Below are 25028 nucleotides of genomic sequence, written 5' to 3' on the forward strand. Positions count from 1 at the left end.
AAACCCTAGGAGCAGGTTTTAGTATTCTTCACGTTTTCTCTGCAAGAGCCTGGAAATATGTGGCTTCTTACATCTTCCACTGTTCTTATGACAGACATGGCAAGTCAAAAATATTAATAGCCTGCTGGCCTCTTGGCTCTTCCCATTTCAGAGCTGAGGAAATGCTAGGTCTGCTTGCACACCTACTCCTCTTCAGCAGCACCTTTCTTCACAAGCAGCTGGCGACAACTTAGAGATTAGGCTAAAGTGCCTCAAAAATGGATGCAAAAAGACATTTTTCAGAAGAAAACAGAATTGCAGATACTGTATGTTTGTATTTAAAGGAAGAAATTCTGCATAAGCAGTACAAAGCAGTCCATTTCTACCCCTCCAACAAGGAATCACAGAATATCCTGATCTGGAAAGGATCCACAAGGATCAAGTCAAACTAATGAATACAGATACTATTAATAACAAAATTGGTTTTGCTACTGAGAAACCTTTATTCATATCATCCATAGGGTGTTACTGTTTAGAATAAGGTTTCTTCAAACCTCCTCCTCCTTCCTGGGGTAGAAATAAAATTGACAAATGGCCAACACCTGAGGCTTTCATCCATATTTGTGCAGGTGCCACATCCTGGGACACTGGGTTTAATCCTGTGACATCTCTGAATGGCTCTGCCACACAAGTCCAGGAGCATCTTCTGCTTTTCTGCATGGCCAGTGACTTTGGCATCTCTCCACTCGTCTGACCTGTGCTTCCTTCTTGTATAACAAATGCAAGTACAACCAAGGGCTGTCAGACAAGAATGCCAGCTTTGAACTATCTTTTTTACAGCCCAGAAATACTGCCATGGTAATCATACTAATGGCATGAAGGTCCTTATTGTATAGCAGAGAAACTAATTGATGAGAAAGTGAAAAATATAGGCCTTGATCTGCATTCTGCACACAAGTTGATATGCTGGCTTCGCTGAAACCCCTAAAATGTGAGAAGAAAGCACGTGTACATCCATATAGGCACTTGAGATCATACAGCCTGCAACCATTTTCAAAATATTCCAGTGGTAAAATAATATCAGACATAAACCAAGAAGCACATACACTCAAAGGCCATTACTGCAGAACTACAAACACATTAAAGTGAATCATTAATGTGGTGGCCTGAAGTTGCTGAACATTTTCAGTTTTCATTTTAATTTCTTTTAATTAAATTATGATTTAGGTCAGTTTTAATCATTACTTGTATATAACCCCTTTGGGGTAAATTTTAAGAAGGGTTAGTAACGTGTTATCTGCAGTAATTGTTTAATGGAGTTATGAGACTCTGCCCTCTGTGCTCCTTCAACAAATTACCATGCTGCAGATGCAGCCCTGAACATGCTACTGTGAATGCACCCAGCCCAGTGAAGCTGCCAGTCCAATAAATAACAGGATTTCATTTCCATGCAGCATTTTGTCCAGGAGTGTGGGAAAAGAATGAGAAAACTGTAGCTTGAGGGCTTATCTCAGAGGTTAAAAATAAAACTATTGTATCTCACGTATTTATCACCCTGAGAAATCCAAGAGTCTTGGCTAAAGCCCGCTGAAGTCACCATGCATGCTCCCCTTGCTTCACTCTTCTGTGGGTCAGAAGACAGCTAACTCAGCTTCATCATAACCCCTCTGGTTAGGGAAGAACCAGGGGATAACAGCTACAGCATCAAATTGAGTCCTGAGAAGACAGGAGCATGCTAGTTTGTCTCAACTCACTGCTGGGAACATTGTGCTCACCTGGCTTTTCACTGGGTCTGACTCTCCATTGACTCAAGATTGTGCTGCACAGTATTGCCTCTGTTCTTGTTGTGTATAAAAGGGGACAGAAATTGCTCTTTTGAGTTGATGCAGAGCTTACAACAGTATAAAGAAGCCCTGATTCCCGGCCCTACAATTAGTCCTATCCAAGAAAAATAAAAAGACCTCATGAGGGCAAGTGCGAAACAAATCATTACTATGTAAATTTAGTGTTTGTTCATATTTTTACAGTGTACCTGAAGTCTGAGCAAATACATACTACATGGGATGGCCACATGGCATCTTTTCCAAGCCACAGTCAAAATAACTTGAGACCTATTTTGATTTTTCACCAACTGAAGAAACAGACAGAGAAGTCACAGAGAAAATTACACTCATAAAAAACCCTCACAAAATGCAAACAAAACTATGGACTACTTAGGAATACTCAGCATTTTGGAATGAAGGGACCAGCCCCATCTCCTGCAGTGGACCTGAATAATCATAATGGTTTACTGCTATTCACATCTTGCTTAGAAATGAGCAATGAGTTCCTTGACAGATGAGCCCCCTGCAGGTGCCTGAGGGTGGGTCACTGGGTGGAATTCTCTGACAACACTGCATTAATCACCCCAGTAACTTAGTCTTTTGCACTTTAGCTCATCTCAGAAGGAAGACAATCTACTCCAAAGCATTCAGGGTGAAAACAGGAATTGCAAGTGTCTTTCTGGTGCTGTTACACAGATGTACAATTGGTTGCCAAAAGAAACCCAAATGGGTAAATGGCCAACACAACAGGACTGCACATCACCTATGGAGGCCAAAATGAGCTGTGTTTTCTGAGTTTTGCACAGCCACTGCATGGCAATTTAATGGAACAGCAGAAGCCACTTCACCGATAAAAAGAATCTTCTAAAAAATGTTTGCTCAGAGAGGAAATACAACTGAAAATACAGATAACATCCTATTTTACCCCTGGCTAAGTGCAAGCTGATCACCTAATATTCTGAAAGCTGTAATCAGTCAGGACAGATGGTGGACTTCAAAACAGAAGTGAAAAGAGAAGCTATCAACCACAGTGGATGGAGGTTAATTGCCACTTTTTAAACATAACCCATCTGCATTAAGGTGAAGCGTCTCACAGACATGTTTGATACACATCCTTCCCAGGGAATTTCTTCTGTAGTACTTTATCTTCATTTAACATTTTATTAAAGGATTAGGTTTGGTGGAAAAAAGAAGGCAGTAAATTCTAAGCTATCTTAATAAAAAGCAACACTTTTAAAGCTGAATAAATGACTGTGTTTTTTGATGCATAATTATATGTCTCGATGTTCATTTTTAGTAGATTATGATTGGAGAAAAAATTTACTGAAGAATGACTGCCCTGTGGGATGCAAAGTATGAATGTAGCTACAATTTATCAAGGGATAAAATAACACCTTGCTATAAACTGCAGAACTAATCAGAAGTCAAATCTAGATACTAATTCATCCCTTAAAGAGAGAGACAATCAGGCCTGCACAGTGTTAGAAGACCTTTAGGAGAGATGCTTAGAACATCTCTCTGCAATGGCAAGAAAGAGCAGCTACTGTGTGCATTCCACAGGCTCCAGAGAGGATTGAGGGAAGGATGTAGCACTAGCCAAGTGCCATGGACTGTGGTGGGTGCATACACTAGATCCCTCTCCATGAAGCTAGAGAGTGAGCAGCACAGCAGCAAAATCCATGGCAAGTAAAGGAGAAGCAGGAAGAGGAAGCCTTATGTTAATCTCACAATTAGAGGATTAAGCCATAAACAGAGGTTCATTTTCTGGGCCCAAGAGTGTGCACTTTTTACCATTTCACAAAACCTTTTTCGGGAGAGGGGATGAGGAGCCAGGGTGTCTCCCTCTTTCTGAGAATGCTAATGACTGGCCATGACCTGCTGGACCTATGAGTTGTTGAGATCAGATGCAGTTTTATTTTGCCTCATTTCTGCTGCGTACTTCAATCACCAGACTGACATCTCTCATGGACAGAGCATCCACCAAGTCAGGCAGGTGCCAGCTGGTGAGCCTGGATTTCTGACACAACATTTAGACGTGATGTTACCTTTGAAAGCCAAGAGGCCAAATTGTGATGACCCCATCAGGCAAAGGAACCAACACTATAAACTCTGTTAAAGGTGATTTGTGTTCAAAATGAGCTTTGTGGTTTGGCTTATTCATCAACCTGTTCTCCTTCCCACCAAGTGAATGGAAAACAGACAAAGTATGTCCTGGACAAATAACTCCAAAAGACCTGCTCCTTCTGCAGGTGATCCTGGGAGAACAACAGCCTATCAATCTATCAGAAGGAATCTGGTCATTCATCTGGGGAGCAGCTTATGAGAGAAACTGGAGCAAGACAACTTCCAGAGCTCCAGCTATGTCTTCACATCCCTTGAAGGAGGGCAAGGAAATGGTTGTTCTTGTATGGATTGATTATTTTTCTGCTGGAGGAAGAGAAAAAGCAGGCATTTGTGCTGCTGTTACTAGATGTGTTACTCATCTTTGATACAATATTGACCTCACACAGACCATGGAGGGAATGGATGGGAAGCTCTTTGGCAGGCTCTGCTTTATATCTAAGAAATCTCATAAAGAAGGAAAGGGAAAAGAGTTTTGCTTCTCCCTGTTACACATGCCATGCTGCTAACTATATATGGGAGGACACATGGGGAGGTAGGTAAGAGAAACTAGGAACATTTAAAATTTTTGTTTTGTTAGGCTTTTGTATAAATGGCTTGCCTTTGCTTGGTGGCAATAAGTAGGATGGGAATGGGTGACTGTGCCATTTGTGCCAACTTGTGGCTGCTATGTTGTGACAAGTACTGCCATTTTGTCTGTGTAACCACTTCAAGATTGTGTTATGAAGCTACTGAAGTGAGACATGCATATGTTTTGTTTAGTGCCAAACATATTTTGTTCACCTGACACTTTATAATCACTGTCAATGAATGCACCTGACTGAGGGAAAGGCAGAATTATCCCTGGCTGCTTTTACTCTGCCAGGATGCAGGAAAGCGGTGCGAGAAAAAGAAAAAAAGAACAAAAAAGAAGAAAATTATATGGCATGTTTGCACATGTCAAACCTGAAATACTGCAGGGAACCTGTGAGTAAAAGATGTTTCCTAGTCTATCCATTTTCACAGACAATATCTCTGTGGTGAAAATCTATGGAATACAACCACTGACATAAGAATCTGCTGCACAGTTCACATTTACTTTTCTCTACCAACAATCTGGAGGCAGAGAACAATATATCTAATAGAATAATAACAGACACCATTAATACTTTAGTGGTTTGGTATAAGATTGCTTTCATTAGCATGTCAAGTGTTTATTTTAGCTTACTGCAAAGCAAGCTCCTTACACACAGCCACGTACTCTCCTGGATTGCAAAGAGGGTAATAAGGGAACTTACTTTCCCCAATATTCTGTGGAGGTTTTAACATGCACTGAAATGATATTGCTCCATTACCTCTAGCCAATGAACCAGCCTGGTGAGCTGGAGAAAAATATTGCAGCAGAAATATTGCTGAACTCAGTGGAATAGGTTTCAGAGACTGCCACGAGGGCAGACACGAGGCTGTTCTCATTGCAAATTGTACTCCCATCTTCAATCTAAAAGGACACTCACAACCAAGCAGAGGAAAATACATTGGGTTCTTCCCATGTCTCAGCGTATATTTGTTAAATATTTTATACCTGGTCATGATACCAAGGGGAAAATAATATCCTATGCTAAATGTGGACTTGCTTTTATTGATAAAAGGTACGGGTTGGGCTTTTTGGGGGTTTTGTTTGTTTTCTGGGGATTTGTTTTTTATAGTTGTTTACTTTTCTTGTGTGTGATTTTGGATTTTTTCAATTTTACCCTAAGGGAAATTCAAGCAAGTTGACCTCAGGCAGTGTTTGCCTTTGTTGTGTTTTATTCAAGACTGTTTATATACCTTAACTACTAAGTTTTTCTTTTAAAAAGAAAAAAACAAAACAACAACTAGCTTCTTGGAGGTGAAGACAAACCCCTACCTAAATAAAATTATTCAGACATGTAGTTGTGGTTCATGTCACATACTCAGAACTTTCATAATCTTCAAGGCTCCCCATTAAAAGTTCTTTTAATTCATCAAAACCAACAGCTAATAATTAGACTAGGAGAAACTAAATCCTCTTCTCAGACAAATGTGTGCAAATCCCATTTACTTCAATGGAAATGGCTCACAGGTGTGATACATTAGACTCCAGCCACTTGGCAGCTTGACAGGAACTCAGTGCCTGGATCCCAGCTTCTTGTCTCCTCTTCCAGAGGCACAGGTAATGCCAAAGAAATCTGATCCAGGTTTCTCCACAGGCCCCTCAGCAAACACTTTAATCACCTATTCTTTTCTCCATCACAACAACTCTCAGGGCTAAATTTGAACTTTCAATCCTAAACATCACAGGTTTGCTTCCTGCCGAGCAGACGGGGGCTCTGCCACCAGCTATATTAAACCCAGCAGCAGTGATTACGTTTCACAGGCTTCAATTCTACATCAGCAAAATCTACTGTATGGCATCAAATTCAAGGAATTCAGGCATTTTACAGCTCAGGAGTAATGCAATAATTCTATTGCCATACTGCTTACTTTGCCCTTCCAACACATTTATTTGTGCTTCACAGAGTGAACAGTAGGTCACTGGGAAAAATGGATAAGCACAGAGAAATAGGAAACTGTATCTAGGGATCAACAGAAAAAGTGAAACAACATCAGTTAATACTCGAATGGAAGGAAAACCTTACACTTTGACAATACCTTCTCTCTTCCTTTCATTTTGTTTTGGTTTTTATAAAGATACTGATACAATGAAAACTTTTAGCCACACTCCATGGAAGAATATATCATAAAACAACTCCTGCTCTGCCTGTTTAGGAACATTGAAAGTGTGACCACAATCCCAACCATGGGTTAGCCTGCATACAAATGGACATGTGGTTTGTCATTGCTGAACTCTCTAATTCAAACATAAAATGGGTATTTTAATTTAATCTGGGTTCAGTGCAGCATGAAAGGAAAGACACTCAGGTGTGATGAAATTTCTTGGGTCCCTCCACACCTTTCAGGTGATGACAGCTATTGCTTTAATGACTTGCCCGTAACAACCAGTCAAAATGTTAGTGACAGCATGTTACTAGCAGTTACTTAAAATGATAGATGTTAACACTTTTCTGCTCTTTGTGACTCACACTATACCCTAGTCAGAATATTTTAGGAGCTGAATGCACAGTGCTAGGTCAAGATGCTGAAGATTGTGGAGCCGCCGTTAGAGGTGCAAAATTATATGTGTCATTTGAGGAATATTAGGTCAAAAAGAATCCATGAGACGGAATGGTGGATTAAACTTTAGGGTTAAACATTAAACATGGATTAAAGATTAGGGTTCATCCTTTTAACTGTTTCACAGAAAGGGAATTTCTTCAGCATTGGGGTGTTTTGCTCTTCCACATATCTGAAAGCAGTGTGAAACTGTGCACTCTGAAAATAAGCCTTTGATGTGAGCACCTTATAAACAACTCTTCCAATGAGATAGAGATTAGGAAAATAATACTTTGATCCAGTTTTAGAACAGCATAGACCACATTTATGTCCATACACATGGCCAAGTTTCCCTGAGCAGACTCAGGTGGAGGATGGTATCTCAGAGGAACAATACTATAGGCATAATGTTAATCACCTGTGACTTCTAACTGTGGAGGGATGTAATACACTGTGTAAGGTCTAGAAAATCAACATTGTAAAAAAGGAAAACAGCAACAATTTCTTGTAGAAAAGGAAAGTGATGATTATATTGCTCTGTTTAGCAGAAGGTACCTGACCAACTTAACCAACCAGTTAAACAAACCAAGCCCCGCACAACGTGGATTGGGCTTTTTAATTTAAATCAGAACTGGTTAAAGATAAAACAGCAGCAATTTATTATGGTGTATTAGCAATAATCAGTATCCCATCACATAAAAATAGGGTTTGTAATTGTGAATCTACCTTAGGATGAAATATACTTCAGAAGATTTATAATCCCTTTATCTCGGCCACAAAGAACTCTCCAAGTGCGTGCAAAGAACATTCTTAACTGAAAGTTTTCCAGTTCTTTCTCAAGAATTCAAAACAAACTTTTCCTCAAAATGTGAATTGATTAATATCCCTGAGAAGCTGTTAGAACACATACCTTCAGCATCATCCTGCAGGTCCTCAGGCTGCTCTTCTTTGCTCTTTGTGGGAGATGGAGACAGGCCTTCTGTAAACATAAAAAATTACAAATTACATATATTATTTGGAAATGGTTTCATTGTATCAGATATTACCATGAGTGATACCACAACTGTATGTTTTACCTCAGCACTCCATTCAGTACTCAATGCTTATCTTTCTGTTATTTAAATTAAGTACTGCAACATCTCTTATGATATTTATAATACATATGTGTCTTTCAGCATGGACTGAACTTTCTTTGACTTTCACAGGATGGAAGTGAAGAAAGATCATACTGAAATAACATAGTGCTTCACAAGTACTACAGAAACAACAATCATAACCCTCAACCAAATAATGTTTTAATTTGTAGTTGTAAACATAATATTTATTATACTGCATTATGGAACTGTGGAGAAATAATTAATAAATAATAATAAATAATAGATGATTTTTTTTCTCTCAGCTCAATTCCCCATTCACTGTTTTAACGCAACAACAAATGAACATAGACTGAAATTAATAATTAAATGAAAGGTAGGTAAACAAATTTGATAGTGGAGTTAAGGAAATGAAAGCTTTACAAGACAGAAATGTTCGGGTTGAACAAAAATCCATTCCAGCCTTTCAGACAGTAGGCAATATCAAGCTGGAGGAAAGGGAGTAAAAGAAGTAATTGAGGCCAATTAAATGTGAGATCTCTCTTGCTTATATGGACTGAAGCACACAGTGTTTAATATCAGCTGGTTAAACTTTGAATATTCTGAACTTTTTCTACAATATTTTCAAAATATCCTGTCATCCTAACATAAATGATGACATTACTGTTTGTTTGCTATGACACACCTCAAGACACAAACTGGTAGCAGAGAAAGCCTGTTAATAAAAAGGGAGGCCAAGCTGGAAATTAAGCATAAAAGGTATTCATAAATTAAGACATTTCATGCAAGCAGGCTCCCTAATTAAAACATTCTTTAAACACTGTTGCTTAACCACGAAAGCAGCAACTGACAGACAATTAAAACTCAATTCATTGTGCCTACTGAATGTATTCAACCATGATGAGAAAATGGCTTTCTGTCATTTGACTTTCTGTCAAACCTCCTGATTCCTTGTGGCTAACTGAGGGCTTGGGTGCAGGAGAAGCATAAAAAAAACACATTTTGTGTGTGCTGGAAATAAACTTTGACCACCTGTAACCAGGAAATTTAGGAAGACATATGACCTCTCATGATTCACCCTTATTGCTGTTGTCATTAGCAAATAAGAATCATGTTATTACTTAAAACTGATTAGCTAATTAACAACTGGGAAAAAACTATCTACACGTTTCAAAAATTGGTTAAGTGTTTCAAAGACTCCCAGCATCTCTCCTGCTGCCACATACATACCACACAATCATCTATTCTTTATGTTGCTGGAATTTTAAACAGCTCTTGACAATCAGATGCCCAGCTCTCATGAAGGACTTGGCTTTGCTAAGAGCCATAGATTCTCCCCCTTTTTCTTCTACCCTTCCACAATTACATTTATCTAGAACCAAAATGCTGAAAATTTTGAAACAGGAGGTATGAAAGTAGTTAGCATGTGAAAAAGGAACTTGCAGATCCAAGGGGTAGTTGAAGTCAAGATTCTTTGTGGGTCCCTTCAATTCAGGATATTCTATAAGAATATAGTGTTCTTTCAAAAGACAAAAACGGAGTCAATCGTTGCCTTTGCATGGAGCCCAGGGAACACAGAAATAACCTCTGCTGCCCTCTTGGTTATTCTAGCATACTTATGCACAAAAAATCCAGAAAAGCCATGGACTGGGAAGGTGGCAGGACAGCTCAAAATGTCAGCAAAAATTCCAAAATGGAGATCTGTATGTGAGTAATTAAATTCTATCTCACTTTCTTAATTTTAATGAAAGAGCACTATAAAAATAAAAGGCCAAACTGAACACTGCTCTTATAAATTTCTACTAGAAGGGAATTTACACTTCTTTCTAGAACTACATAGAGCTCAGAGCATGAAGAGCCCTTAGCAATCAGTAAATAAAGCCAGTTACTGCAAAGTAGAACAAGCCTTGAGGTTTGGCTCAATACCAGGTGGTAGGCTGTTCCTGAGAGCACTTAATACAGGACATATGTTATGTCATCATGTTTGCTCATCTGATTTTGAAATTCAAACACATTATTTTGAGGAAAACAAGAGTTTTCAAGTGCTAAAATTAATTTCTTCCTAGAGTGAAGAAGGCAGGAGTAACCACAAGAAAATCCACGAGGAAAAAAAAAGGCAAAACCTGACATAAAGACATGCTTTGTCAACCCTTTAAGGGGCTGAGGAGCAATGCTGATATCATTCAACAAGAACTCTAATACAAAAGAGAGATCCTGAAAATAACCAGACTTGTGAAGACTTCTTCACGCCAATGTTCTCACTTTCTTTTAAAAAATAACTTGAATATTTATAGTGGATCATATCAACATATGGTTTCTTTGGTTCAAATGCCACTCTGAACCACCTGCCATGTTTTCTTTTTTGTTTGAGATTAATTCACATTAGGGGACTGAATCAATAGGAATGCTTCAATCAACACTTGCCCCTCTACTGAGGAATTTTATCATCTAACCAATCTGTGAAGTTTCCTTCAGTCCCACACATCAAATGTCAACCAAGTTAAAGTGCAAATGTCCAGACTGGTCTTTCAGGACTATTTGAATACATTAGACGATATAACAAACATCTTAATTGACAGCTCAAAGATGGAGAGGGAGGAGGTGTACATTCAGAGAAGTCAGAACTATTTCTATCTCAGAAGAAACCGTATTTTTGCACTCTATAAAGAGCCTTCAAAATGCTCACAAAAGGATGTAGAGGCAGTGTCCCAGGAGAACAAGCTTTCAATCACAATTTCACTATTTTTTAGCAGTTATCCCTTATTTCAGAGATCAAAAAGGATCTGTGTTTACCATGGTCAAAATACAACTTTTAACCCCTTCTGCTCTCTAGCAGTGTGTATGTCCTTCCAAACAGTGAGCCAAATATTACAGAAATTTTTTCTACTAATTTATTTTTAAAAATAACACACCTGGACAGGTGTTTGAACTGATCATATTGAAAGCTTTTCTAACTGTGATCATTTGTACAAAAACATTTCTGAGCTCTATTACTGGGAGACATATTTCTTCTTTAGGCTTATTCAGAGGGTGAGCAAGTAATTTAAACCTCAGTCTCCAAGTAACCCAAAATCCTTCACAAATCCCAAATTTGCCTGGTTGCAAGTGATTGCTGTTTTAATTTTAGGGAAAAAGGACAGTCTTCCTCCAAAACACATTCTCCAAGTGTAAGGGTGTGCTAAAATGGAACATGCAAAAAAAATCTGCATTCATGTGTCTTGATTGTAATAGGGTGTTATTAAGCCCTGTTAGTGTGAATGAGATCCTTCGTCTTGTTTTAACTAGCTGTGGCTTCTAAGTAATGAATAGATGATTAATTACAGTGATCAGGATAAAAATAGGATAACCAGCAGGACATTTATTAGGAGCAACTACTTGATGGGAAATGACAGTAGTGTGGCAACAGACATAGAGATGAGGTCAAAAGGCTTCAGTACCTGACAGAGAACGAAGCTGAACAGATTGAGGGACAATAGAGATTCAGATTCAGAACTGAAAGTTTTTCCTGAGTGGTTTTTTTGTTTTGTTTTGGTTTTTTTTTAATGGCATTGGTAAGAGAATTGACTTATGTCAGCACATAATAATGTTATTATGTGCTAACATAAGTCAATTCTCTTACCATAAGGGAAAAAAAAAGGGAAAAGAAAAAAAGGAAATGAAAACACTCAGGAAAGACTAAGTACTGGGTCATCTGGTCCTTGTTTTGGGCTATGTAAGAAATCATTCACAAAGTAAAGCTGAGATGTAGACCTGCACAGGTCTGGACCTGCTATTTCTATATCTGCCCTTTTGACTCAAACCCTTCTAACACCAACTGCATGACATATGATAACCTCAAAGCACTTCAAATTAAGTGGTGCTGTTAAGCCAGCAGCTGCTACAAGACTCAGCATCCAGAATAACAGACTGATGGGTTAAAAGGCTGTGAGTTAAATGCCATTAGAAGAGTGGGTTTGAGTGTGTATATTTAACAAGAGTGGATTATTTTTATTTTAAAACGTTTCTTCTTATTCTAGTATAAGCAGTCATGTTATGTCATAAACTCACCAAAACGGTCATTCCTGCTTGTTGATTTTATACAATGAATATAAATATTAATGGATATTACGCGGCAGATTGCCTTGGAAATGTTTTTTTTTTTATCCCATACCCATTTTTGTTTCTGTTTTTGTGTCCGGTGTTGTTGCTGCCTCCTTACCCCTCTCCTCCCCCAGCTCTGGGAGTATCCAATGCAGCAATGGGTCAGAGTCAGCCTGGGATTTCCTGCAGGAGTTGGGGAAGACAGTTGCTTCCTTCCAGTAGTGTGATTTGTTCTCCATGGCCAGGCCGCACTATTCCTCTGACGAGAGATACTCGTTGCAGTGTGGTTTTTATCAGTTTATTTGGTTATTTTTTTCCTTTGGCACTGTGACTGGAGCTTACTGGTTTGCTTCTCTGCTTCTTGGGAGCTCAGAGCGACTGCGTGCAGCGCCGGGACCCAGGAGGAGCCTGAGCCTTGCTGGGGAACACCTGGTCTGGGCCCCAGGACCAGCCACTGCCGGTGGGGCTATCCATGGTAGCGATTCCCCATCCAGCCCCACTGTTCCCTGCTGCTGCTTCAGGGCTGCTTGCTACACAGCAACCCAACCCCCGGGCACCCCACGGCTTCAGACAGGGCCCTGGACTTCCTGCTATATTTTGTTTGTCGCCCCTGGGTGTGCTCGCCTCTGCCATTCCAGTTTACTGTTTCTGAGCTTTCCTGCTGCAGTCCATTCTGTTTTCCCCAGTGGCACTGAGGCTGGCAGCTTCCCATGGCTCTCCAAAGGACAGCCCATTGTCTCTCTCTCTCTCTCTCCTGCCGGCCCGCCCGCCATTCCCGTGTGAGGGGAACGCGGCCGAGCTGGCGGCACAGCGCCCCCTGGCGGCGCGGGGGAACCATCGCACCCGCCCTGCCCGGCCGGGAGCCACCAGCGCCCCTGGTGGCTGCAAGCGGAACTGCAGCCAGGGGAAAGCACCCGCGGCCGGGAGAGCCTGGGACTGCGTTTGTGGTTCCGCTTGTTGGCGCTGCTGGTGCTGTTTGTCTGCCTTGTTATATATCTATTTATACTCTATAAAGGAGTGTTATTCCTTTTCCCGTATCTTTGTCTGCGAGGCCCTTAATTTCAAAGTTATAATAATTGGGAGGGAAGGGGGTCACATTTTCTGTTCTAAGGGAGATTCCTACCTTCCTTGGCAGACACCTGGTCCTTTAAACCAGAACAGACACCGACCAAGAAATTTCTAGCAGAGAGCAGAAATTTCTGCTTTAGCAACCATAAAGCTTTAGTAACCATAGCCCAAGCAAGCCTTTGACAGACATCTGTTCTTTAAACCAGGACACAGATGTAAATAGGATATTCTCTTATTTATTTTGAACATTAATCAAAGTAAGAAAGGATTTTTTGCATGTAATGAGATATTTGCACTTCGGGGTGGTAGAAACACAAGATAGATGACTTCCATAATGTATCCATCACTCAGTAGCACACCCATTTGGCAATCTGTTATTTCTTACTCCCAGTTAGTTTTCTGTCTGTTCCTAAAACCTAATAGGAGCTGGTGTGCCTTGAAACCAATGGAAATATTCCCACTGCCTTCAGCAGACACCAAACCAGGATCAGGGTTTTTTTTCCTTCTAGTTTTTGCCACCAGATTTAAGCTTGGACAGACTCTCGTAACCTCCACCTCACCATCCTACCACATTCTTCAAAGTGTGATTGGTACAGACACAATGAGCTTACAGTTCATTTGTGTCCTTGTATTTCTCTGTGTTTTCTTTTGGTCTGATACTGGCCCTCAGAAACACCCAGCCAAAAGGAAGCTGAGGCACCGGAATTTAGGTAGAATTTAGATTTCAATCTCGGCCAAAGGTCCTATACATGTCTAGTCTGCAATATGTGGTCTCTAGGAATCCAACCTCTCTATTTCACTTTAAGCGAAAGAATTGGAGGAAACACCCCAAAGCAGATTGGATATGGACAGCTCAAGGAAAAAGGATCATCAATACTGGTGCCAACTGTTGACTCCATCTGCTGCAGTCATGACCCATGAAGTCAAGGGGAATGAAGAATGATGATTCAATTACTATCTTGAAGTGTTGACTAGAAGTTACTTCTCTATTTTTCCACGTTGAAGAGTAAAAAGCAGCTATCTTCCAAACTGATAAAAATTGGAGTATAAAAATGATAACGCCCCTCAATGCAAAAATTATGTTTGTATTTATAGTTCCAGTATACAGATCCTACAATCATTAGAATCTCCATACAGAAATATGTCAAAAGGGAATAACTTTTGCATATCTGCTACACTACGGGGGTGGAGATACAAACGACATTTGTTTTTAGCCCTGCAGATATTGATTGCTTACAACCAATGCACCAGTTCCCAAAATACCTCCAACTGATAAAGAAATAACCAAGAATGTGCTGTTGAAGCTCACAGCATCCTAGACCAGTGAGACATCTCTTTTCTGATCTATCTCATACGCATGAAAGAAAGAGACGGGTAGGGAAATATCTTCCACAAATTACATAATTCAGTGATAATTTCCCGGAGTATTTATGTAGCTTTACCTAAAGTAATGAAGCCGTGAAGGATACAAGACAAAAAAGAAGAGATTGGCTACTAAGTAGAATTGCATTTCATTTTAATTCTAATTCAAAAGGCTTTTTAAAAAAAACCCACACCAATTCAATTTGCATAATCTCCATAAAAACAAGACAAAAATAATAATTTAATATAATAAATAATATATTATAATTTATTTTATATAATAATACAATAATTTTAATAATCAAAATAATTTGGCTTATAAAAATACATATACAACTAATATAAGATATAAAATATAAAAAATTAAATTGGAAATGTTAGATGAATGCTACAAATTTAACTGTAGCATTATCTTTGGCAAATGTTTGTTATATAATGATGGGCTTTTTTTTTACTTTTATGTATGTTCATATGACTATATCAATCACACTAACTATATTAAAATTACTAAAAGTTCCTATCCAGTAATCTTGACACCAAAATGTAATTACAATCATATGTAATAAAATCAACAGGCCAGAACAGCCACAAAAGAATGTGCTAATCCATCAGTATAACACATATCTATCTGTGTTTTCACACTTGTGTATATGCACCATTCTTCAAGTATTTCTAATTTCTCAGGTAATTAAGTGGTTGCATAAATGATCACAATCCATTTGTCTTTAGGCCAATCTTGACAATTTAAGTAGTCAAGATACTGCTTCAAAAGCTTTTACATCTGTTTTCTGGCTGGTATATCCCTGCCTCTCCCCATGTGGCACTCGTTTCTGACCTTGTATGTTTTCATAAGGAGAGCTGGATGTTCCTGCACAGTCAGTGGACCATGATGGGATCAGGGTCACAGAGACCTTGGGAATTAGCTGGTTTGGAAGGAGAAGCAGAGGAGTATAGGGAGCTACTCTGCACATTAAAGGAGATGCACTGCACAGAAATCCATATGGAACAGGAGATGTTCACTGAGGGCCTCAAGGTGAGGTCAGCAGGGAAAGTATCAGAAGGTGCTCTGGTGGAAGTCTGTTACAAAAAAACTGATCAACTGGATGAAGGTTTCTCAAAAAAACTGGCAGAAATCTCCTGAATGGAAGCTTTTGTCCTTATGGAAGTTATCTAATCCTCTGTCCTCTCCTTTTCTTGTTCCTATGGCCTTTCTTCCTATTAATACCTATTAATCATTTCCATTTTATGTCATCCACAAACCCTAAACAGTGACACTTATTTTAAACAGCAAACTATGAGGACCAGGAAAAAAATCCTCTGAACCACTGTCTGACCAAGCTCAGTGTATTTAAGAGTTTCTGGGAGAGTTTTTCTACTGTTTTCATTGCAAACATATCACTGCCACTGTTCAGAATGGCAAATGACTCAAGAATTGCTCTGTTCACAGTTTTTACAGATAAATAGACTGAAGAATTGTTATTATTTCCCCTTCGTGTTCAAACTAGCTCATGATAAAAAGCAATGAAATATTGCCTAGAGGCTTATAAGATGATGACAGTAAAAAAAGTAGTCTCAGCTGGTCTTGCCATGCACTATTTATTATCAGGGATGTTTCACCCTAATTTTGTGTAAAAACCAGAGATGACTGTTGCAACATTGGCAATAATGATTAGCACTGCTTATCTCAACTAAGGCAATTAATTTCTAGAATTTTTTCAGTTTGGCTTATGTTTCAGAGAAGTGATATATTTTAGCATAAAATATTCTTAACTCACCTCTCTCTTCATTCAGCTGAGCCTCTTCTTCATTAGCATCACCTGTCAAAAAACAAATTGAAAGAAAAAGGTTACTGGGAATAGCAGCAAACATCTAAAATGAAATATTCCATGTTTCAAATAGAATATCTTGTTTCATGTATCATGTTTCAAATGCCCATATCTTAGTTTGCCTCCTCCAGTGTAACATTTTGTAGTGAAATCTGGAGCTAGATGGGGAAGGAGGTTTTGATACTGGTTATCACCAGATACAGGTAATGCAGGGAATAAAGACAGGGAATAAAAGTCTGCATAACTTATAAAATTCTGCAAATAAAAACAGTTATAATGTGGAATTATATGAAATTCCATTCTCTTTCCTTCAGAGCTTTTGGTTTACTTGACAAATTTCAGTTTGCTTTGTTTCCCTGGAACAGCTGGCTATGCTAAGAAGAGAACTAGCTACCCTGCTAGAAAAATCATATGAAGAAGTTACTAGTTATTTGCAGACAGGCAAATTGGTTTAAGAACAAAATGAATCTGAGAAGACCAAACTTGGGCTAGCTAGGAACAGATTATTTTTAAGCTTAAAATGAGAGACAAGGAAAGCAGATTACTTTAGCAAAACGTTCCATATTGGTAGCAAAGGAATTTTTTCCAAGGTGTTTTGCTGGATTAGAAAAAAAAATACTGGCCTTAATTAACATTGTGGTTATTCAATGTTCCAGAGTCTCAGTCATCTAATGGAGAACTCACTGATCACAGACATTTATGTCAATTATGTTCCTGATACATATAGACTCCATTTATAGCCTTTTAAAGGGGGTTGCTGATGGACTTTTTAGCAGAGCCTATAGTGACAGGACAAGAGGGAATGTCTTTAAATTATCAGAGGGCTCATTTAAATGAGATATTGGGAAGAAATTTCTCACTGTGAGTGTATTGAGGCAGTAGAACAAGTTGACAGAGAAGTTGTGGATACCCTATCCCTGGAAGTTCTTGGAGGACCAAGTAAAAGGTGTCCCAGGCCATGGCAGGGTGGGTTGGAATCAGATGGTCTTTCATGTCCCTTCCAACCAGTCATTCTGAGTCTATGATATGGGCATATGAAAATTCTATAGCAAGCCCACAACTTTTGTCTGAGGCTTAGTATCTTTCAAACTGGCATATATGCATATTATGACTGGCCACCATATGAACTCAAAGGAGCTTTGCAATATATTAAGCAATGCTAATGGAAACTAACAGTAGCATTTAGGTCCAAATTTACAGGGTTAGAACTTTAGATCAGAAATTCTGCTGAGATCCACATGCTGCGACCGGCTGTGAGAATTAGGCTCTGGTCTCACCAAGATTTGGAGCCTGAAAATTTACTGTGAGTAGCATGAGAACAGAAAAAAATGTTAATAATAGAGGCCTCTACTTGGAATTATAATTCATTAGAAGCATTGAAGTCAAGAGTGTGAGAATTTTCATGCTTCTGAATCTTCAGTGCATGGATCTGCATCCACTCTTCTCCCCTTTTCCTCTCATTCAGACATGATCTGGAGGGAAGAACTTTCAGAAAGCAGTAAACAACAGCAGATTACATTTCTCTTGAGTACACTTTATTCTGGCCCAAAGGACTGAAAAAATTCACTGCATATTTTACTTCCTTTTTCCTTATTCTTCAAACAATTCTTTGGATGTGAAAAAGGCATATAGACCTCTACTGTACAAATATAAATTTGTACACTATCATGATGTCAAAGACAGGTGTCTGCCAAGGAAGGCAGGAACCTCCTTTGGAAAAGAAAATGTGAGCCCTTCCCTCCCAATTATTATAATAACTTGAAATTAAGGGGCTTGCAGGCAAAGAGACGGGAAAAGGAATAACACTCCTTTATAGAGTATAAATATATATCTAACAAGGCAGACAAGCAGCACCAGCAGCGCCAACAAGCAGAACCACAAACGCAGTCCCAGGCTCTCCCGGCCGCGGGCGCTTTCCCCTGGCTGCAGTTCCGCTCGCAGCCGCCAGGGGCGCTGGTGGCTCCCGGCCGGGCAGGGCGGGTGCGATGGTTCCCCCACGCCGCCAGGGGGCGCTGTGCCGCCAGCTCGGCCACGTTCCCCTCACACGGGAATGGCAGGCGGGCCGGCGGAAGGGATGGAAAAGGAGCTTCCTTTGCAAAAACCCAGGGACAGCAGGTCCCGGTGCCCTCTGGATGGCGAAATGAGCTGCAGCAGGAACCTTGGAAACAGCAAGATGGAACCTCGGGTGGTCCTAGCAGGCAGGGCGTGTGGGGTTACAGTGTAGTGAAAAACCCGGAGCAGTGGCAGAGAAGCCGCGGCTGGGCAGCCGCAGTCCGGCTCCTGGACATGGCCAGAAGGGCTCCCTCAGGTTGGGGAGGGCTCAGCGTGCCCAGTTTTCCCAAGGCACCAGAGCGGATGGTGAGGGTCCTTCCTAGTGAGGACGGGTGTTAGTCAGGTCCCAGTGCCTCGGCCACTCTTAGGAACAGTGCTCCACTCATGGTAAAAGACAGCAGGAGACAGAATCCTGCAGAGGTGGGGAATTCTCCCCACAGTGACTGCAGCCTCTCTCCCCTCCTCGAGAGTGAGACCAAGCTAGAGACTGTACCCAACCCCTTCCCCCAGCCCAAAATCTCAGGGTAACTCTGGCCTTCCCAAAAGAAAACCCCTCAGGTAAGGGAGTAGCAGGCAGCTGCACCCCTCCTCTGTGACTACAGCCTTTGTCTCTCATCTGTACCAGTTGCTATTGTTTCTTAGCAACAAATGAGAGAAAATTCCATAAGAAAGAAAACAAAATGAAAAAATCGTAACCCCCAACATACACACTACCTCAAGGAACTTTGACAAGTAATTTTTAAGATAAGAAAATGACAAATATTGTTAAAGCCTATGGGAATTCTCTCATTGGCTTCAACAGAGCCAGGATTTTCTACTGGTGTTCTGCTATTCTTCAGCAAACTGCTCAAAAAATATTTGGCAACATAGAGATTATTAATTATTCAGCTTCCAATAACATGTTCTTTCCATGGAAGCATTTATAATGAAACCAGCACGATAAGGTTTCAAATTAATCTAAGATATGACACTAAATCAGTAGAATCTTAACATACATATATCACCTGGTCTTCTGTGGAAGTTCTTAATTATAGTTCTGTAAGTGACTTGGAATATGAAATTCCCAAAGCAACGGAATAGTTTCTAAGCTAGTGATAATGGACACAGACAAGAAATCTGATGTTATTAAAAAGTAGGGAAGTCATTACACAATATAATTATGAAGAGGCAAAGACTGCTTTTGTGAACTAATTGTGAGCTAAAGGCTGGGGTTTTTTTCTGGGAAAAAGTACTTAAGTCTTGCTGAAAGGCAATGAAGTCTCTATATCATTTCTGAAAATGGAAGTTGGGCTCCCAATAACTTGGTGACACGATCTCTGAGTCATTGTGCTGCCTTTGAAAAATTTACACCAATCTAGGTATGAATCTGAGTTTTGCTTTGGCACGCAGCAATCCCCAGCCACTTCATGTCTCTGTAATTATTATTCTCACACTATTAATCCATCTGGTGGAAGCATTTCCCTGTTAAATATAAAACATTCTCTTTCACTGACCTTGGTGTGGCTGGCTGAAGTGATAAACACCATGTTTAGCTGGCAAAGCTCTATGCCAAAACCAATTATTTGAGATAAAAACCAGTGGTTTAAGAGTCTATGTTCAAAATGCATTCACTTACCCCCTGAAAAAAAAGATATTAAGGACAGTTTTTTGGTTACTAGTTCTGAATAAGTAAAAATATTTTTTTTACTGAAGTTCTATACACCTAATATAAAGCAAAATCAGTGCCAAGATTACCATAAATTAGATTTGTCTTACCTACTCTTGTTTTTCTTTTGTTTATTCTGTTTTTTTAATTTTTTTTTTCATTTTCCCTGTACAATTTCTTACTCCATCTAGAGGAAGCCTTAGAAAATATTTGATATATGCACCACAGACAGTCAATCCCAAAGCAAAATTGGATAAAACCACAGAAGAACCTTAGAGTGAATATTTGACAGCAGCAAATATTTCCTTAAACACATATTGTCAATATTTCTTGTCCAAACTCCCCCACTAGAAAGATCAGAGGTGAGATCCTCTGTACCTCTCACCCTCACTTGAGAGCTGTTGAAAAATAATTGACTAGTAAAACATGCTCTAGTGAGTGCACACATCTACCCACACTTGGTTAGTCCTCTGGCTGGAGAAGCAGAACAATGACCTTTCACATTGCTTCCCCATTAAAACCTTGGATTTTAGGAAGTTCTACCAAGATGACTTTGCTGGAAAAGGAATGACTGATCCTGCAGTCTGGAGTGAGAGGAAAACTGACAGTGACTATCAGAAAGGGTCAACTCATCCCCAGGAAAAGTCCCATCAGTATTTAGAAGGCTTAGGAGACAAGAAAACCTTATAACCCAAAATGTGTGCAAAATTTTCCAGTTTAGTATACTAAACTTTATATATACTATACCTTTCCAGTTTTCCAGTTAAGGTATACTACATAAAATTAAGGTATTAAATGGGTGATGGGTGGAAGAAGTTTCCACTGAAGTACAAAATCATTTACAGTTGAAAGTCAGCCTATGATTAAAAGTCTCCCTCTAACTCCTAGGCTATCTGGGGTAACTATATCTCTAAAGATCATAGAGCTTTACATTTGGGAGCTAGGTGCTCAAAGCACAAGCTTTTGTGTAAGTCACAGGCTCCCTAGTAGGGTCATGCACTAAGTGATGCCTGTGGCTCTTTCATTGTCCTCTCCCTTGTTATCTGCCAAGCTTTGGGAAATGGAATAATTACACCATATCTGCTCTTACTGACACAGGAGAAGGGGATGCCTTCTGTCAGATCCTTTGTTTTGCCTTTTGCCTTGCTGGTCAGGTTGTTTCCCTGTCTCCCTAGTTGTGGCATACAAGCAAACACAAGCCAGATGGCTAAAATCATCAATCTCTGTTAAGATTTATGTTAGGAACAGAGAGGTGAAAGGCTCTAAATACTTCCACTAATCCCCAAAGCCATTAAACCACCTCCTTCTTGTTGCTCATGCTTCCATTTGCATTCTCCTTCATGTTAGCATGTGGAAAGCCAGCACTGTACAAACACTGTGCATTGAGAAGCCCTTACATGAGAGCCAGCTCCGTGCTGCAGGAGGCTGCTGCCTCGTCTGCATTCAAGTCCTGCATCCTGGGCTGCTGGCACTCCCCAACAGCACTGCATGCTGCTGGCTCCTCCCTGCCTCCCTCTAATCTTTCCTCAGCTGCCTAATTGCATCCTTCAGGATTTTTATTTTTACTCAGCATTTTCTGCAGTTTTCTGATTTCCAGATGTTTCCCTATTTCTAGTCAACCTACACGTCCTCCTTGCAAGCGTGGCTCCATGTCCTGACCACAACCAGGGGAGAACTGGGAAGGCACTGTAGGAATGGATAAAAATCCTCTCTGCCGCTTTTATGAACATTCCCCTCTGCCAAACAGAGCAATGAGATGGGCAGAGCTATAGAGGAGGCTGAAATGACCAGCTGGTGATCATAGTGTTGATGTCTTAAAATAAAAGCTCGAACCAAAAGAAACCCCGCAAAATTTCAGCACTGAAAGCTTCAGCCATCCTCTTGAGCTTATCTGCAGTGCAAAAACAGGGGTCTGGCTCAAGAAGTTTCTATTGTCAAGAATTTCCCTAGCATGCATTCCACGATATGCCTGTACCATTTCCACTGGGATCACAGAGGAGAAGCAGTCTGACCCCTTTGAGAAAAATGGATCCCATTTCAGGTCAGTCTTGAAAAACTTTTTGTGTCCAGTCTCAGAGCAGCCAGCAGTGTGGGCAAGGGTACCCACCCGAGGCAAACCATTGAAACCATGACAATATCTGTTTTCCAGTAGCTGGAAAGACCAAGCAGGTTGTCACTGTCCATATTTCTCTCTCCCACATCTTTCTTTCCAGAATTTTATCCCAAAGCTTCAACTACTCAACTGCATGACCACCTTCACAGCTTTAGGGAGATTTATAATCTATCATATCTATTTACAATACCTAATAACTGAAAAATCACTTCTTTTGGTGGCTTACAACCACTGCTGACACCCAAAAGTAGCTTCACGGCATTGTACAGGCTTTATGTCCACCTCAGCAAAAGAGTCAATGTTATTGTTGCACAGTGAGCCACATAGAAAGGTTTCTTGAAACCCAAACATATATGTGAGGTTTGCAATAACCCAGGATCTCCCAAGCTCGTTTGGTTGTTTCAATTCCTCCAGCTCAGCTCTCCACTGGGGAAATGCGACAGAAAATAGCACAAAAAAGGGCAATCCTTTCTTTAAGAAAAAGCAGGTTTGGAAATCTCTGGCAGATAAGATCAGCTAAAACAGGCCTGACTCTTTTCTTCTCTCTTAGTAAAAAGTTATATTTTCTATAAAACTTTTCCTCATCCTCAGTGCTCCTAAGATAAAGGAAAAAAAAAAAAAAAGAAAAAATAAACCTGAAAGATCTTTAACACAAAAAAGTGCATTCTTCTGCTTTGGAAGTAAAAAGAGGACTTCTTTTCCTCCTGTTTCTATCCCTTCATCATGCAGTCCGGCATACAGAGCATACTACATGAACCTCCACCTGATACTGAGCAAGTTTAATTTTTTTTGTCTAATTATAGAGCAACTTCCACTGACACACTGTGTATGTCCTGGCCATACTGCAGCAGTAGTGCTGGTTTCCTTCCTGTGTTGCTTAGTTACAGCAGTCTCACAACACTGGAGCCTCACAGAATGTGAGAGCATGTGTTTGTAGCTTTTGAAGCCATATCAAGTAGAAATCCTCACTACCAATCTCCTAAGAAGTTAGAAACCAGGGCTTTTTTGTGGTCACATGGATGACCTCTTTTATGAACTGTATTTATCTGCTGTAAAATATGTACCATACAAATAATCTGAACCTCAGCTGCATACACAGACTATGCAGTAACTGCTGTCCCCACAGTGAGGGAACTGGACAGCCTTAGTCCAGTGAAGGAAATGGTACTCAAAACAGGATCAGATTTGGACTTCTATCTTCCAGATGCTTCTACCTTAAATAAAAGGAACAAGGCACTCCCTGGGGAAACAGGTATCAGGTTTTAAAAAATAACCTATTCTGTATTTCCTCTCTGCCCTAAAATACTGAAAATAACGAAGTTTTGTTTACACAAGCCCTAAATTGGATGTTAATCTTGTAATTACACACAAAATGGCATGTTTTGCATATGGTCATACATTTGCAAATACAAGCCTCTAACAACATCTCATCAGTAACCTATGGCAGAGGCAACCAAATGAGACAAACCCAAATTTAAATGCATCCTTGAAAATAAGAAGCAGTTGAGCACATGAAGTCATTTGGAGTCTGTGGCCAGAGAGGACATCATATTTTTGATGATGACATAAAATGCATTTTGAATGCTTTAATGAGATGCCACAATACCCAACAGAGTAGAAAGAAAAGATCCCTGATCAAAGATATATTCACATAATGTATTAAACAGAAAAAGCTGCTTGTTCATTTTCTGGTCCCAGGCAGCCACGTGTGAAGGGCTGAGTATAGAAGAGAACAGCAACACACTTCTCTATCTCAATCACTTCCTGAGCCTAAGGTTACATATAGGCCATGAAGATTAATAGCTGTTGTTGCACCAGTCCTCTGTTGGTTGAGCTAATCCTTTTTTAAACTGTATTTAAGACCTACAGGCTCTGCAGCACCTTGTATCAAGTACTCTTAGATCCTAACTGTATGTTGGGTGAAAAGCTACTTCCTTTTGCTTGTTTTCATCCAGATCATTTCCTAGAACACTTTGTGCTCCTTGTGTTACAAGAGATGGTAAATATCTGCTCCATATTTCTAATTACCAGGCTCATCATCTTCCTGTGCTCCCCCATGCTGTTATCAGGCACAGCAACCTGATCCTTGCATCGAAATGACCCCTGTGCCTTCAAGGGCATTCTCATCCACTTGCCACTTTGCTGTCTCAATGCAGCTCCTATCCAGGTGTCTCCCAGGAACTGGAAAGCTCATGGATTTGGAGTGAGTGGACAAATACTTAAAAACAACCATTTCCCACACTTCTGGATTGATTGCAGGCTCTGTTGTCAGTCTCACAAAAAGAGACAAGAAAAATCCCCACAAGATGCAAACAAGCAAAGAAGATGAGGCTCCATTTAGCAAAGCAAAAGCAAAAGCTACCGACAACAGCACTTTTATAGGTTATGGTCCCATTGCTGATCCTTGCCCTGCTCCAAGCTGAGACACTGCTGCCATCAGGAATAAGGAGGTAAATGGTTTTCCGGACCAGGAAAGATGGGATATCCAGAAGAAATGGGATATCACAAGCCTCTCAAATGTTTTTAGGTGTCCAGTACTTGCAACACACAAAGTCTAGACAACACACAGTTCTGTGTCAGAAATTAGCCAGAAAATAATTCTGATGAGATCATACCAGGAAATTTTATTATGATTCAAAAGGAAGGGGGAAACCACCCATAAAGTTTTTTTTTTTAGGTACTGGAAACCCACTGCCATGTTGGAAGGTGCTGGGA

At 40.0% G+C, this 25028-nt stretch overlaps 1 protein-coding gene across 3 annotated transcripts in view; it reads right to left on the bottom strand.

Annotated features, from left to right (window-relative positions):
• The window catches only part of MACROD2 (mono-ADP ribosylhydrolase 2), an 858369-nt gene that overhangs the window by 57694 nt on the left and 775647 nt on the right, over positions 1-25028 (bottom strand). For all 3 annotated transcript variants that reach the window (XM_058834012.1, XM_058834013.1, XM_058834011.1), the window contains 2 exons: positions 16453-16494; positions 7984-8052 (listed from right to left, as the gene is read on the bottom strand). In XM_058834012.1, coding sequence (XP_058689995.1) covers positions 7984-8052; positions 16453-16494 — 111 coding nt within the window. The remainder of the gene's footprint in view (positions 1-7983; positions 8053-16452; positions 16495-25028) is intronic.

This window comes from Poecile atricapillus, chromosome 3, assembly GCF_030490865.1.
Source record: "Poecile atricapillus isolate bPoeAtr1 chromosome 3, bPoeAtr1.hap1, whole genome shotgun sequence".
NCBI lineage: Eukaryota > Metazoa > Chordata > Aves > Passeriformes > Paridae > Poecile > Poecile atricapillus.